The sequence below is a fragment of the Gambusia affinis genome, linkage group LG04 (assembly GCF_019740435.1).
Source record: "Gambusia affinis linkage group LG04, SWU_Gaff_1.0, whole genome shotgun sequence".
NCBI classification, from domain to species: domain Eukaryota; kingdom Metazoa; phylum Chordata; class Actinopteri; order Cyprinodontiformes; family Poeciliidae; genus Gambusia; species Gambusia affinis.
In genome coordinates this window covers 23,564,900-23,581,115 of record NC_057871.1, presented here as the reverse complement: position 1 = coordinate 23,581,115, position 16,216 = coordinate 23,564,900, and the positions used below count along the sequence as shown (strand labels likewise).

The following is a 16,216-nucleotide window of genomic DNA, read 5'->3' as shown; positions in this document are numbered from 1 at the left end:
TGAATTTTTGGTAAAGACACATTTGCTCTTCATTCAGTGAAGTTACTCAAAGTGGAGTATCCAGATATTTTTTTAAGGAAGAGTAGCGATACTTCATAGTGTATTACTCAAGTAAAAGTAAAAAGTACAGTGCAGTAAAAATACTCCCAAAAGTTGACTTTTCCCCCCAAAACATTTGTCAGGTAAATGTAAGCAGCTACTATCCAACCCTGATTGCAAAATCAATCAATCAAGTTCATGTGTCTAGCAGATTGTAGCAGCAGGTGCTAAAGTGCTTTATGTAACAAAAACACAAAATTGTTAGAAAAGTTAGAAAGAAAACACCATACTCTACATTACGTTTTATTGCAGTGTTATGGCAGTATTATTAGCGAACCTTGCTTTATTTGAATCACAATAGTCTAAGAAATATAAGAAATATTGCCTATATTCATGCATGTAAACCACTAACACAATGGCAAGTATTAGTGCAGTGGAGATTTTGCTGGACTAAAAAATATGATTGAGACACTAAAATACAACAACAATAGTAATAATAATAATCATTGTCAACATAAATGTTAATGTTTACAAATGGCTGCTTCCCTTTTGTAAGTTTGTGCCTGAAATCCAGGACAGACAGAGTCAACAACTAAGACATAATTTAAAACGTTGTTCTGTAATGTTTTCCACTGATGAAAATGGATTTGTATGGCTGTCTCAGATGTGTGTGAGGAGACACTCCACAGGGCAAAGCGGTACAGATGCCAGGCCAGCTCAGGGATAAGCCCAGCACATGGAGAGCACATTAAAGGAAAACGCTCAATCACACACTAAAGTGAAAAAGTAGAGGCTCAGCAGACCATATGGCTCAACGCGTCTCATACCACGGAGGTGTTGGCATCGCAGGCCGATCAAATAACAATTAATTTCCAACGAGTCCAAACACCACTGGCGAGGGAACTTCACAACTTTTCCAGCAGCTGCTCCGTAAACGCTCTCAAATTAATGGATGAAAAAGAGAGTGAAGGAGAAATCCCTTTGAAAGCCAGTGAGCAGAATGGGTTGGATATACCATGTGTGAAGGCCATCAGGGGATTCCCTAGGAACGTAGTCAGAGTTATACTCGATAAAAGAAGGATTACGCCGTCGTCTTTTAACTTAAAGACCATGTGGATCTCTGAGCTGCATCCTCTCTCAGTGACTGATTGGCCTTATTCTTTGAATATCAACTTTTATGGACATTCAGAGTGGCTGTTTTATCTTCAGCCTGGTGAAGGCTGCTTTTTTGCCGGGAAGGTTGCTGCCCTCCTAACTGTGCGATGACGAGTCACTGACAGCTGTCCCTGAGCTCTAACAGACCCACACGTGAAAACACGCCTGCAATGTAACTTTTCTCAGTGCTGAGCTCTTTGTTTGTCACGCTGGAAGTTACAGCCCAACTAAACCCACAGGCGCAAGGGACACGATTAAAACCCTGTTGTGGATGGCAGCACCTGCACACTTACAATCAGGAAGTGGCCTGTCAAGACCGCAGTCCCCTCCCACGCCCGGTCTCCCTGCGGTGCAATCGATTGGGAGGGAGTTAATTTGTCAGGAAACTCTTTGGAATGGATTTTAACCTGCTGATGACAAACAGGAGCCCTCCAGGTCCTCCGTCGTCAACACGCTGGTTATTTTAGGCTTCCTTGTTGTCTCTGATTCCTAATCTCTTCTCTAACCAAACACACACGTCTGCCTTGGCCTAGAGGTTCCTCCTGTTTGTGCATCTGTGTCAGCACTGCATTGCTACTTTGTGTGATTCACCCTCATTGTTTTGTTTCCCTCTCCCACCCACGTGGACGTCATCTTCCTCATCCATCCCCGACACCTGACGATGGCGTTGGTGGAGTGGCTGATAGCAGGAGCCAGGAATAGCAGGTTATTGTTTCTGCCATCACATAGGAAATTACATCTTGAAGTGCAGAGAGTCATCTTATTTACTGTCGCGGTGCAGTCACGCTGGTTCTGGTTCTTGGAATATCTAAAATTGTGTCTTAGGTTGACATAAACATGGAGAATATTTCCTGGACGTCTTCTAAGGTCCATGTAGTGTGACAGCTTATGTATAGTATAGTATAGTATAGTGCATGTGTAGTGGGATAAAGGGTGTGAAATGTACAGTCTCCAATTCTTTCAGGATGGAGAATATTATGTTTGCTTTCATGCCATGGTATTGTTTCGCTTCTATACTTAAAGATGTAATGTGCAACATTAGAAAAAATATATTTTTACACATTTGCTTACAAGAAACGCAATGTACATGAGCTGCATGCATGATGTATCCAAGTTGTGAAGCCAGCGCTGAAGGATGTTTTTGATGAAAAGAAAAAAAAAATTTATAAAATGGCATTATTGTTGCTACAGAATCAGATTCCAAGACAGGATGCTGGAGCTTCACTGACATTGTGCCACTGAGAAGGATAATATTGTGATGGGTCCTTTGTTAAGAGTTTCTTCTCTCAATATAATGAGCTAATATGTAGCTAAGAGCTGGAAAACTAGATCACCGCATTACTGTTGTTGATCATTCCTATTCGTCATGTCAAGGTCTTCCAGTGGTCTTTCTTATGACAAAAACATCTTAAACCTGCTCATTAGTATCCATTTCATGTTATTCTGAAAAAAAGAATCACATCAGAAATGTTAACTAAAGGCAAGACCCAAGTTTTCCCCAGAAAACTTGCTAAGCCCAGTGCTTGGAGCGTCAGTCGTGGTTTTGAGGTAAAACATGTTTATATGCGACAGGAAATTTGAAAATATCACTTGATAGTATTGGAAGACTGGACGATTAATACCTAAACACCAACTATAAAGACTTTTAAAAAAAGGCAATCATCAAAAAAAAACTAAAATAAATTAACAATGCTAAGCCTGGCGGGGGAACAAGTGGAACCTGGTGGCCCGCCAGGCTTAAAGTACACTGAGGAAAACCCTGCAAGACCATTATCTTGTTCTTATTCCTACAACAAAAAGATTTTTGCCAATGCTAAAACTGGCTTTTTCCCATTGCCTTTCAAAGTCAAATTAATGTAGAAAGTATTTATAAGAATGATAAAAAGTAATATAAAAAAAAATCAAATGACTTTTCTGGTCATTAACACTTTTAGCTGGTATTTGTGTTACCGCGGAAAAAAACAACAACCACACATCATAGTTAGAGAGAGGTGATACATTTTAATCATAATGAATAATTGTAATGTTGAATCAGGATTTCCTGCTGCTGCTCAGTCACAACATCACACATCACCTACAAAAAACCCCTAAATCTCCGCAGCCAAGATGGCAACCGTATCATAATAAAACGACGGTAGATTTGTTGCATAAGCACAGGTACGACGCATAACCTGACCCAGTGTTAGAAAGAGTCTGTTGCGTAAGGCTTACGCTGACAGACGGGCCCACACACCTTCACATGACTCATCGCTGAATCCAGGAATATCCACGAAACCTTGAGCATCCCACTCTTCAGGACAATGACAGCTTCAAACCGAAGAGGAGATCTTCACCAACCAAACGATGCTGCACATCTTCTCCAACTCAACATGAACAAATGAGCTCAACTCCACTTCTTTACATGTCACGTGTGAGGGACGTGAACCAGAGAAAAGGATAGAAATGGTTCAAAACTAGACAAATGTTTACCAAATGTAGTCATATAGATTCAATAAATGGAGCACATTTGTATAGAGATGCCATAAGCTGGTGAATTTTGGCTGACATGTAAATGTTTTTACATACAACACTTTGGTTGTTTTTGGATGATATAAAAGTATTTGTATAATGTTTTTATAGGCAAAGAACATAAAACAAAAGAAGCATAATTCGGTGGTCCAAAAATCACGCTTTTCACACTTGTAGCTTTTCTGTGCATGATGCAAAATGTCTTTTAGTTCATTTAGTAAAAGCAGAATCTTCACCAATGTCAACAATTTGCAACGTAATCTGCTGGATTTCTCGCACGTGCACGTTATATATCATCGACTGCTATTCCTGAACACATGTTAATGCCTGAAAGTGATCTGTAGTTGTTACTAAGGCTGACTTAGTAAGCTGGCAAAAGAAGGACAAACATAAAAACCTCACTGAGATTTATATGTTTTAAAACAAAACAAACAGATAAAAACATCAGCACAATCACCAAAATAACCGAGCAAATATTAAAAGTCAAAGAAGAACTTAAAATTACATTATTGGTGTCCATAACGTCTTCCGCTGATAGCAAAAGAATCTTTTTTTTTTTCCCCAATTTAATTATAGAAACAAATTTGTCCAAAAAGGCTCTGTCTTTGTTTTTAAATGCAGAATGTCCCCTTTAAAGAGAGTGACAAGGAGAGAGGGAGAGAGGGAGAGAGAGATAGAGAAAAGAAAAATTTATCAAACTGCAAAATGATTGCTTCAAACTGGCAGCACACAAGGCGAATGGAGGCGTCAGAAATACGACACCAAGTTCCCCCACGTTTCTCACTCTCAGTTCTAGATGTTGAGATCTGGGAGTTAAAACCTTTAACTCCAGTCAGACTTTGCAGCCATTTTATTTTACATCCTTTAACTTCCTTTTACCATCTTTACCATCTTTTTTCATGCATAACAATGAAAATAAAAACACACCATTGGCTATGGCTTGTTATAAGCAGAGATTCTACAAACAAGACCATGAACATTGGGGGGAAGAATCACAGCTTTATTCACACACACACACACACACGCACACACACGCACACACGCCCACACACGCACACACACACATGCACACACAGCTGCACAAGTTTTCCTAAAAGACAGATCTAGTGGTTTTCTCCTGCTGCCAGAATGTAAAACTACTCAAATTATTTTAGGTTAATGTAGTCGTTGTCTAAGTGGGACAGAATCACTCTAATACGGAAGGCCGGTATTTCGGCCTTCATTGTTTAATGCTCATTAGTGTCTGCATTGTATTTTCTGTGGAGAACAAAGAAGTCATTTAGCAGAAGTATTCTAGGAGACATTTTCAGCCGGTGTGGTTCCCTTTCACACTGCACTGTGTCTAAGGATCCAAAACATTTGAAAAATCTGTCACTCCCCTCCCCAGTGACAGTGTTGCACCACAAACCTCTGAAGAAGACACTGAGCCCAACTTCCTTCTTCATGAAATGTAAACACTACAAAAATGAAGTAGTGTCAGATTTAAGCGGTTCAAGGATTTCTCTTTTGTCTTTGGTAAAACACCAGGAGCCATTTCTAACGCTGACGCTAGAACCTCGCGTACATTTACAATGTATTTACCCAGACTGCCCTGTGCTACTGCACTTCCTGCTTTTGGAGCGGTTTCCTCTCCACTTGCATTCGCATAAGGTTTTGAACCATGCCAGACTTCATTTCGACCAGTCCGAGTCCTAGGTTTGTAGCCGGATCAGAGTTCGCTTTTTTGTCCTGCATCAGAGTTCAATTGTGCATTCACACGTCTCCAAAGGAACCAGACCTTCCAGACAAACGGACTGGTGTTTTATTAAAGCACACTGAACAGGGCTGGTGCAAATGCACTCTTCAGTATAACCTGCTGAGCAACACAAAGTGGGACAAAATATGGCAAAAACAAACACAATATGCTCTGAAAAGAAGTGAAGAACTAATGGAAAACCAGCATGTTGACACCAGTGTGAAAAATGTTACTGAGCCATTTGCAAGAATTTGGGACCACAGTGAGTTATAATCCACAATGAAAACACTACAAATAGCCAGTCATACAAATCTACTCCAAGAGAACATCCACAACTCATCCAGGAGAGCAAAGACAAAGAAAGAACCAAGGACAACATCTAAAGCAATGTGGTGTCTGAGATAAAGTCAGTGTTTGTGACTCAATAATAAGAGAGAGATTGGGAAACAACAGGATTGATAGGAGAGTTCCTGTTAAAGCTTCCCAAACTGAACACAATTGCCAAAAAAAAAAAAAAATACATCCTGGTCTTCACCTGGACAACTGGGAAAACGTCCTGCGGCCAGAAGAGACCGAAGTGGAGCTTCTTAGAAAGCATGCATCTCGTCAAATCTGGGTTAAAACTAACAGTAGTTCAGAAAATAAAAACCTGCAGCGAAACATGGTGGTGAGAGTGTGATGGTCTGGGGCTGCTTCGCCTCATCAAGATAAATGTCGCTTTTTCTGACCATCTGTTTGTGATCTTAAGCTCAAGTGCACTTGGGTTTTAGAGCGGGATCCTGATCTCAAGCCAAACCATTCACCTCTCAATGGTTCATAGGAAAAAGCAACAACAAAAGCCTCAGGGGCTTCAAACTATTTCACATTTAGGTCCAGGTTCTTTTTCATCTACTTTGCTCATGGGCTCCACCTGAACATTTGAGGGTGTGAATTTGTGAGGGAGCAAATATTTTTAACAGCCGTGTAAGTTTTGAGTAACTCTAAATGTCACTGTATCATATTACAGAAAAGCTCTTCAACTCATACATTACCAGAAACATGCTTTTTACAGTATAGCGTGTTTGTAAAAAGGGACGCAAAAAAAATGTGGCACCATGCGTCCACCTTTCCACACAGTAGCCACAACCTTCATTTATCTTGACATTGGCCATGAAGCAGACGGTTCCCAGCTGTCAATAAGCCCTCAAACTGTCAGCTGTGCTGCTGCTTCCTCTGCTTGGCAGAGGCGCATCGCACAATCGAGCTCCACTACTGCACTCTGAATATCACACATTGCTATCCATTACCGCCGCTGCAGACTCCGTTACAATTGCTGAGTTGTCAAGTTATACATCAGCTCTAACCGAAACTCCAACCCTCCCCACACCTCCCGATTTTAACACCCATTTTAGGTGTGAGCAGCGCCAGTCAGACAAGGGGGATGAGCTGGAGATGTGGCAGCTCTGATAATTTATACATCACCCACCTGGCTCTCTACGCAGAGCGGCATGTACCAGACGGAGAACAGCCTGGTGTTCCCGCTTCTCACAGATGAGAATTAAAGAAAGAGTAAAAAAGCAACTGGGTCTAAATGCTGCCATATATATCCCAGCTTCTCGTTATATACACAGTTATACAAACATGTTTCAAAAGTAATCGTGCTTTACAGCCCCACAAGATAGATAGAAAGATAAATTTTTAGAAGATAGATTTCCAGTCCTGCTCAGTCCGGTTCGTTTCAGGAGGTGGGAATGCACAATCTACTGATGCGGACCAAAAACATTTTATCCTGGTCAGCCTGAAAACCTAGCTCTCGGTTCAGCTGAACTGAAATCAAATGAATAGCGGACCAGAGACCATCCCAAAAGCAGGAAGTGAACTAAAGTTCAGGGCATTCTGGGTAAATGCAACCAAAACAAACACAAGAGTCTAGCGCTCCCGGGTGAAATGGCTCGTGGTCTTTTACCAAAAGCTAAAGAGAAATCCTACAAGTGCTAAAGTCTGTCGCTGAACCATTTTTGTTTACATTTCGTGACAAAGAAAGTTGCTCTCATGTCTTCTTCAGAGGTCTTCCCGTCGTTAAGTGGTTCTTGGTGCAGCGCCACCACAGGTGAGGGGGAGGAACAAGTTTTTCAAAAGACTTGATATGTTGAAAATGTTACAAATGTACTGCACCAGCTGAAAATATTACAAATGTTGCAACTTTGGATCCAAATCAAACCTAGTCGATGGGTATATCTGGTGTAAAAAACCCTAAAGAAAGAGAATGACAATACATCTAAAAGTAAATGAAAAAGGGAGGAACCATCCGTCACTTGTCACAAAGCAAGATATCTAAATCTCTTGTGTCACTTTTTGCAAAAGCAAATGCAAATACGTTGAATACTTTTCTGATTGAAGAACTGTAAGTTTGAATTCCTGCACTTTGCTCAATATTTTCAAGTTGTGTGAGAAAGGAAAATGCTTTTTAGATTGGAAAACGTGCTCCAGTCCCCCACCAGCCCCACCTTCCCCAGGCTCAGCTGTTGGTGCCAGCTTCCCAGAGGGACTTGAAACAGGGGGGTGATTGGAAGAGCGTGTTATCTAGAAACCCATACCCTCCTACTGTCACACCTTTGGGGCAACATGCATTCAGTACATACTGCAAGTTCATTGGTCACATGCGTCACATATTGATCTGTGTGTGTGTGACGCATGACCTTGTTCAAATGCACGCTCACACTGACACGCAATGGTGGAGATGTGCATTTGTAATTAATCTACAAAGGGGTTTACACGGCACTTTGTTTTAGTTTTAACGCAAACGATAAACGCCATAAGCAAGATTTTTAAACACCCTAACAAAAGGCGACAATGTGCTTCAAGAACTAGAAAATTATGCAACATCTCTCCATGTTTAGAAGGAACCCTTGAGTTATTCTGGGAGAGCAAAAAAAGTTAGTCCCTGAAATATGAAAAGAAACGCTGCAACATCAGCTTGCAGTCCTCCCTCTTCGCCGTCTTTATCTCAAACAAATAACAGTAAAATGGCAGATTTCAATGTGGAGTCCTCCTATTCGTGTTTACCTTGAAAAGAGCTCAGCAGCAGCAGCAGCAATGCTGACAGTCCTGTAACAAGCACCTGACTCACTTATGACTCATGACGTCAAGCAGGGGGGTTAATTGTACTGCCTTCAAGCAAAGAGTCCACACGTAATTAAACAACTGAAACAAAAATAGAAGTGGGCTACTTCTAAACTTTTCCTCCCTTTTTGTCATTTGCACCCACGACGACTTGCTTTTTAAATCTGTCAAATGAGTTCAAGGTCAGGGAGAAGAACCCTGAGCCTTTTACAAAGCTAGCAAAGAAAGCAGCAACGCTGGCACAACGCTGCTTGGGGTCCAGCCAGAGCTGAAGCCAAGAATCGCTGATATCTCTCTCAGTGTTGTTCTTATTTGATGCTGCTGAGTCACTACAGCTTGTTTTATAATTAACTGGGGTGTCAACAGCACATTTCTGTTATTAGGTAAAGAAAACCCAAAGTTGAGTGTCTCAGACATTAGACCGATCAATAACAGATGTTTCAGGCACAAACGTCAGGCCTCTGAAGAGTATGTTCATTCCTATGCACTCAATACTTGGTTGGGCCTAGTTTAGCATGAATTACTGCGTGAATGTGCTGTGGCATCGTGGCGATATGTATGTGGTACTGCTAGGTGTAATGGAAGCCCAGGTTGCTTTTATAGCTGCCTTCAGATCATCTCTCTTGTTGGGCCTGGAGTCTCACGTCTTCGTCTTGTCAACAGCCCATAGATTTTCTGTAGGGTTTAAGGAATTTGCTGACCAATCAAGAACAGGAACACCAGGGTCTCTGAAGCAGCTTTTGGTACCTTTGGCAGTGGGGAGGTGCCAGGAAAATAAAATCAGCATCTCCATATTTCTTGTTAGCAGAGGGGGGCGGGTTTAGAGCGCTCTAGAATTTCCTGGTAGATGGTTACGTTGACTGTGGATTTTAGAAAACAATGGACCAACGCCAGCAGACGATGTGGAAACTTCACACTGAGCTTAAAGTAACGTGTAGTCTGTGCCTCTCCACTCTTCCTCCAGAGTCTGGAACCTTAATTTACAAATTAAAGAAATTCGATTTACTTTCATCTGAAAGCTATTGCGCAACAGTCTCTGGTTTGGGGAAAGAGACATTTAGCCTCGTCTGCATAGTAGTTCCTCTGCATTGGGTTTTCCTTGACAATCCTCTCAAGGCTGCAGTTCTTCCTTTTCCTACTGCTCTTCTTCCTTCCTTGCTTTTTGTTAACATGCTTGGATACAGCACTCTATTAACAACCAGGGTCCTGAGCAATGAGCTTTTGTGACTTCCCCTCCCTGTGTCGGGTGTCTATGACTGTCTTCTGGACTTTTGCCCAACCAGCAGTCTTCAGCATGATGGTGTAGCCTACTGACCCAGAGAGAGAGAGAGAGACCGCTTAAGAAACCTCTGTACGTGTTTTGAGTTCATTAGCTCAAAACACCATGATTAAGGTGCAACACCATGAGTTTTCAATACTGATGCTTTTCATAATATTTTAATTCTCTGAGACACTGAAATTTGGGTTTTCATTATGTGTAGGCCATAATTATCAAAATTACAACAAACAAAGGATTGGAATATACTTTATGTGTGATGATTCTACATAGGTTTCACTGTCTGAGAAGACTGGCAAGAAATATTGCACATAATATTTCTTATGCAACATTACAAAATCTTTCTAGATGTACTAGTACTAAAAATCAATTGAAGACCAGCTACTTGCGTCATGTAAAAGTCAATCTGTGGACTTAAATTCTGTATGATAAAACGCCAGAACATGACGGTAGCGACCATCTTTGATTGGTCAGAATTGACATTTCAGATTCGAGGCAAAAGGTGGTTACTGCAAAACCACGCGTGTCAGGGAGGGTGAATTAGGTGCAGTGGCTTGCAAGAGTACTAATATCCCTTGAACCTTAGCATATTTTGTCACATTAAAAACAAAAACAAGATAAAGCAAATATATTTTGTTGGAATTTGTGGATGGAGTGCTCAGAGTGATGCGCAGCGTTTTGGATTTTGGTCAAAAAGTTCAGTCTTGGTCTCGTCTGACCACAGCTCTTTCTTCCACATGGTTGTTGTGTCTCCATCATGGCTTCTGGCAAACTGTAAACGGGCCTTCTTACTCTTTCTTCTAAAAATGACTGTCTTCTTTCCCCTCTTCCATCAAGACCACATTAGTGCTGTGCACGACTAATATTTGAGCTCTGGATCTCTGCATCCGGTCCGGAGTCACTATGGTCACTATGCTTTGAGATCAGAGCTCTCCTTGTTCAGCTTGTAAGTTTAGGTGGACGGCCTCGTCTTAGTGGGTTTACATTTGTTCCATACTATTTCCATTTCCAGATGATGGATTGAACAGCGAGGTGCTCAAAGCTCAGGAAATCTTTTCTAGCCTCAGCTTGCTTTAAACTTGTCCATAACTTTCTCCCTGACCTGTCTGCTGGGTTCCTTGGACTTCATGAAGCTGTTTCCTCTTAATCTCTGAGACGTCACAGAGCAGCTGGATTTGTACTGAGATTAGATTACACACAGCTCGACTCATTAGCAGCCATCTGGCAACTTCTGAAGGCACTCAGAGAAAAGGCGGCTGAACACTTTTGCACATTGCACTTTTCAGCTTTTTTAATTTGTAAAAAACGTTTTGAATCATGTATGGTTTTCTTCCTACTTCCCTTTGTGTTGGTCTTTCACATTAACTTACAATTAAATCCATTTATGTTTGTGGTTGTAATGTGACAAAATATGGAAAACTTCAAAGTGTGTGAGTACTTTTACAAGCCACTGTATAAAACAGCTGAAATGCAGACTCTTATTTTAAAGTATTTAAAGTATATTTAGGTATTCACTCACTTAACTTTCTGATTGGGAAAAGCTTAATCTAAGCAGCGACTTCTGCTGAATAAGTCATAAATAAAACAAGATGCCTGCTCACTGTACATTTTGAGTTAAAGTGCAGCAAAGAATCTGATCATCCTCTACTCCAGCAGCGCCATCAACATGATTATTGCTCTTTGTAATTCTGGTTCAGGCACTGGTTCTGTGGTCTCAAAAAAGACGTCCAAACCGGAGTTACACTTAAAATACACTTGATGGGCGTGCTGTGGTGGCGTAGGGGATAGCGTGACCCACATTTGGAGGCCTTCAGTCCTTGACGCGGCCGTCGAGGGTTCGATTCCCGGACCCACATGTCTTCCTCCCTCTCCTTCCCCCTTTCCTGTCAGCCTACTGTCAAATAAGGGACACTAGAGCCCACAAAAAGACCCCCTAGTGGGGAGAAAAAGAAAAAAAAACACTTGTGGATGTTGTGTTTCTGACTGCTTCGGAAAAAATGTGATTAATTAAACATATTCACTCAGTATATAAATACAGCTTTGTTACGGAGGACCTTCATGCCAGCTGACGGTTTCGTTAACAGAGGCCTTGGAAGCGAATCCTGAAACTGTTGACAATATCAGGATTAAACGGTGTGCAGTCAAAGTAAGGTGTTAATCTCATCGGTAAATAGACACACATGGTGACTGTGAAGGCTCTCCTTTGTCACTACTGTGTTTTTGTGTCAATGTGGGGGCATAAAGAAGCTGAAGCTTGCTCTTTTCTGTCCATCTCTAATCATAAAAAAATCTTGATTGTGCTCCCAGAATAAGAAACATTCAGAGGAAGTTCAACAGAAGAGATTAAATGTGTTCATAAAATCATAAAATATGTGATTGTACTATTCGATTAATAACAGTATAGACGAGTTAATTGGAGAAACAGCAAACTGAGGGACGAGTATTTTTGGTTGCACTCAGAGAAACGATGAGAATAAAAACGTATTGATTGCCATCTATTTTGTGAAAAAGCAAATCACACTTAAAAAGCTCTTAGTGTTCAAACATTCTGCGTGCGAATGCTTTTAATCAGCATCCTAACGCAAACCAACCCTGCTGGGAAATCTGTTGCCAATATTTTTTGATGGAAATCACAAAACCAATTGTATAGTTTTTTCCTTAACATTTTAACTTCATATTTCACCTTTTTCTGTCTTGGAAGAGCAAAAAAATCCCCAAAGATAAATCCATCATGTTTTTCTGCCGCGTAGTCCGATAGGTACAAAGGAAATGATGTAACGTGTTTATCATTGTTAAACAAGCCGTTGTTTTATTAATGAGCTTAATGTTAATGTAACGCTGAATGTTAGGGGGAAAAGGTCAAAACAAGAACTTTTCCTTTAAATCATGCTAGAAACAGCGAAGCAGAGCAAGTGTGGGGATGATTATTGCATGTCATAAGAAAAAAAAAGTAGCATTTGGCAAAACGTAATGCTTTTTGTCACAGACTTCCTATTCATCCGTGGTTTTCATGGTTAAGTTCATACGGAGGCCACTGAGCTGACGTCTCTGGCTGCTGCGGTTTATCCCCCGACTGAAAGAGAAGCCCAACCTGAACGAGACCAGGCCACAGACGGCCCCACCTTGTGCCACGCAACTGTCAGCCGTTTAACATTGGGATTATCCACAGTTGCTGCCATGTGTCAACACAGCAATGAACACTTGCTAAAGGTGGAGGCTGAGAGACTTGAAGGTTACTTGCAGACGGCCCAACAGTAAAAGTGTGATTCCTCTGAGTTCAGGTGAATCAATCACCTCCTCTGGTGACATCCAGTCCCAGGATCAGCGTGGATTTAAGAACTCCATCCTGACTTTACTGTGTCTTTATTGAAACCCCGTACATCAAAATTAGAACTGAAATCAGTGCATTCTGCAAAACTGCAATAGAAGCACTTTTCCTGCATCGTACGAGTCACGTGACAAACGGTCTGGTTGATGCCACTGGCGGCGAAAATGAAGAAGACGACAGGAAGTGGAAGGAGGATGATGGCACAGAACATTTCTTAATGGTTTAATGCATTAACAAACGTATTCACGTCACATGTGATTAGAATCGCTTTTCTTACTTAACGGAAACACCGCAGTTGTGAAATTGTGTTGTTTTTTTAACACCAGTAGAATATCGACAACATTTTGCACACTTATGTAATGGAAGCCCAGCTAATTTGATTCTGGTGCAAGGCTCGACAGCTGATATGTGATGCTAAATGTCCCAAAGTAAACCCTGTGAATCGAGACACAAAAGTTCAGATTCTTTTAGAAAGCTACACACAAAAAACTAATTAGCCCCCAAAAAGAAAATACATCTTAGCAAAGCAGTCATGCATAACTTGAAACGTAACCCTGCACAAAAGCAAGACAAAAATACAAAAACAAAAAATTAACTAATAAAACACAAAGCGAGAAATTGAGTGAATTAGACAGAAAACCTTCTTGTGGCAGTGCAATGAGAAAGGCCTGCAGGGTCAGTGCAGGTAAAATTTGGCCAAACTCGCCGTGTCTCAGTGATATACGGCCGGCAGCTGAGACGGAGAGGTAAGACGAGCGAAGCAAGCGGAGGTACGAGCACTAATGGGAAAAAGATGTGCCCAAACATGTTGATCATGCTTCACTAATCCTGCTGCCACAAACAACTCAGACACATCAGCACCAAACCAAAGACGAAACGAGGACCTAACCGTCCCTGTAGCTGTTACATCTGAGACACTAAACAAAACAACGTACAGAGCTGCTAAAGCCGCAGCCGTCGCTCGACATGAGCAGCGGAAAAATACGTCTCTACTGGTCAAAGTCGGGCAGGCGGAAAATCTGGCTGCCCGTCGGCTTTCTGTTTGGACTTGAATGAATTGTAACGTGTGCAAAATGTTTTGGAGCATGAATTTTGATTTTCTGAGAATCTTCACAGTAAATATTACATTATATAGCAGCGAAGACCGACAGGTGTTCAGAAAGTAAAAAAAGGTGCATATTTCTATTTTTTTCCATAATATTCAGAGATTTTAATATTTACCTTTTTTATTATACTCTAGTGATTTAATGTGTACACTTGACTTCAGGTAATCTCTTTAATCTTATTTTTTTGGGGGGGAAGTTGTTCATGTCTTTGTCCAAGAATCTTAATTTAATGTGTTTTACATAAGGTCATCCTAAGTAAGACGTTCAAGGAACTCTCTTTTTTTTTTTTATCGCTCTCTCAGGATGGAGAGAGCGATAAAAGTCTTAAACCAACACAGAGCTTCTAAAATTAAAGAAATTAAATAATTTACTTTGGTTCTAGGAAGTGCACCATAAATCTAACAAGGTTTTATTTTTCTTCTTTTACATATTTAGTATTGATTGCACATCCTGAATTAGCTTTTTAGAGATTCTATTGGGAAGAAACTGAGAAAAATCTCACAAATTCCCACATGAAAGCAGGAGATTTTTTTTGTATTAGTAGGTACCGCTTGGCAACCGGCAAAAAAAACAAACAAAAAAACGCCTGAAAACCTCATGTTTGGTGATCGAGGCTCTGTGAAACGCTGCCAACTTGAGGTTTATTGCACCAGTATTTGCTGTTTTGAACTGCAGAAGCTCCCAGAATAAATATGAAAAAGCCAAATACAAAACAAATGCAACGCAGGTTTGCTAAATGTGGATTTGGACTCCATTTCTAGAATAATCTGGTGGATTTTAGCAGTGCGGATGAACTAAACGATTTCTACAACTACAGTTTGCCTAAGACACTTTTTACTCAAAATGTTCCCTAAGTTTTAATTGAGGAATCAGAGCAGTCATTTCAGTCAGGAAAATATAATTACATCTAAAGAAAAAAGAAGAGTGGGGGTTTCACAAAAAATTTTAACTTCTTTCTAATGAAGACTTAATATTTTAGCGTTGTCTAGCAACTTAAAATTTGCCCATTTATTTACAAACTCTGTTTGGCTTAGAGGAAAATGTAGGTGCAGAAAAGTATTTCTTGCTTTTAAAAAAACTGCAATTCTTGTTTTCTTTTTACAAACAGATGCATGTAAAAGAAGCTTCTGCAATTTTATGAGATTTCTTCAATTCTGTCTTAAATTTTAAAATTTTTCTTAAAGAGAAAGTTTGACTTGATGAATGCCAAAGGAAGGTTTTATAGTTACTGTTTGGTAAAAAATAAATAAATAAATAAATAAATACCCAGTTAGGACCAAATATTAAGTCTTTTGCTCAACTTGTAAAATTCCTCGTCCAGTTTGAAAAGAGGAGGAAACTCCCGACTTTCGGGACAAAAATTTAAGTAAATTTTTCTTCTTTCATGCAGACATTCTGAGACCTTCCTGTTTTTAGGTTGATGTAATTTCCTCTTACCTCTGCAGCGCTTCGTTCATCTCAGGGACATACGCGCCACCGCCATGCCCTTTTCCCAGCATTTTTACCACCGTCGATGCTTCTTGTCCCACGGCGGACTCTGTAGCACCACCTGCAGCCTTTTCGCCTCAAACTCGCTGCAGAAGACCTTCCACGACCCAAACGCAGCAAATCCGGTCGAGGCCGCTTCCTCCGGCCTGCTCCGTTTAGCCTTTTCCTCTGTGGACGGACAGATGTCAGTAGCTGGGAGGAGACGGACACAGAGACCTCGGCTACGTCTGATCGACAGCTGCGAAGAAGCAGCAGAGTCCCCCTTCACGTCTGCCCCTTTAGCAAAGAACGTGCCACACTTTTCCTCACTCAACGTGTTCTTAAGAAGTTTGGCAAGTGAGAGTAGTTCCTCTTCAAGGGGCAAACTAATGGTTGACTGAGTGAAGAGGAAATAACAGGGAGGTGGGCTCAGGGGGATGGCGAATGGAGGGGGAGGTCGAGAAGGGGCAGGCTGAGTTATCAGAGACCAACTGGGAGTC

The 16,216-nt window shown here is 41.0% G+C and overlaps 1 protein-coding gene across 4 annotated transcripts in view; it reads right to left on the bottom strand.

The window, feature by feature from the left end:
- Positions 1–16,216, bottom strand: part of rbm20 (RNA binding motif protein 20) — a 58,018-nt gene that overhangs the window by 34,582 nt on the left and 7,220 nt on the right. For 2 of the 4 annotated variants that reach the window (XM_044114555.1, XM_044114557.1), the window contains exon 1: positions 15,687–16,098. The exons of 1 other annotated variant lie outside the window; for it this stretch is intronic. In XM_044114555.1, the coding sequence (XP_043970490.1) occupies positions 15,687–15,748 (62 nt within the window). In that variant the 5' untranslated portion in view covers positions 15,749–16,098. Of the gene's footprint in view, positions 1–15,686; positions 16,099–16,216 lie in introns of those variants that run through there. One more of the 4 variants, XM_044114556.1, reaches the window with a different exon arrangement.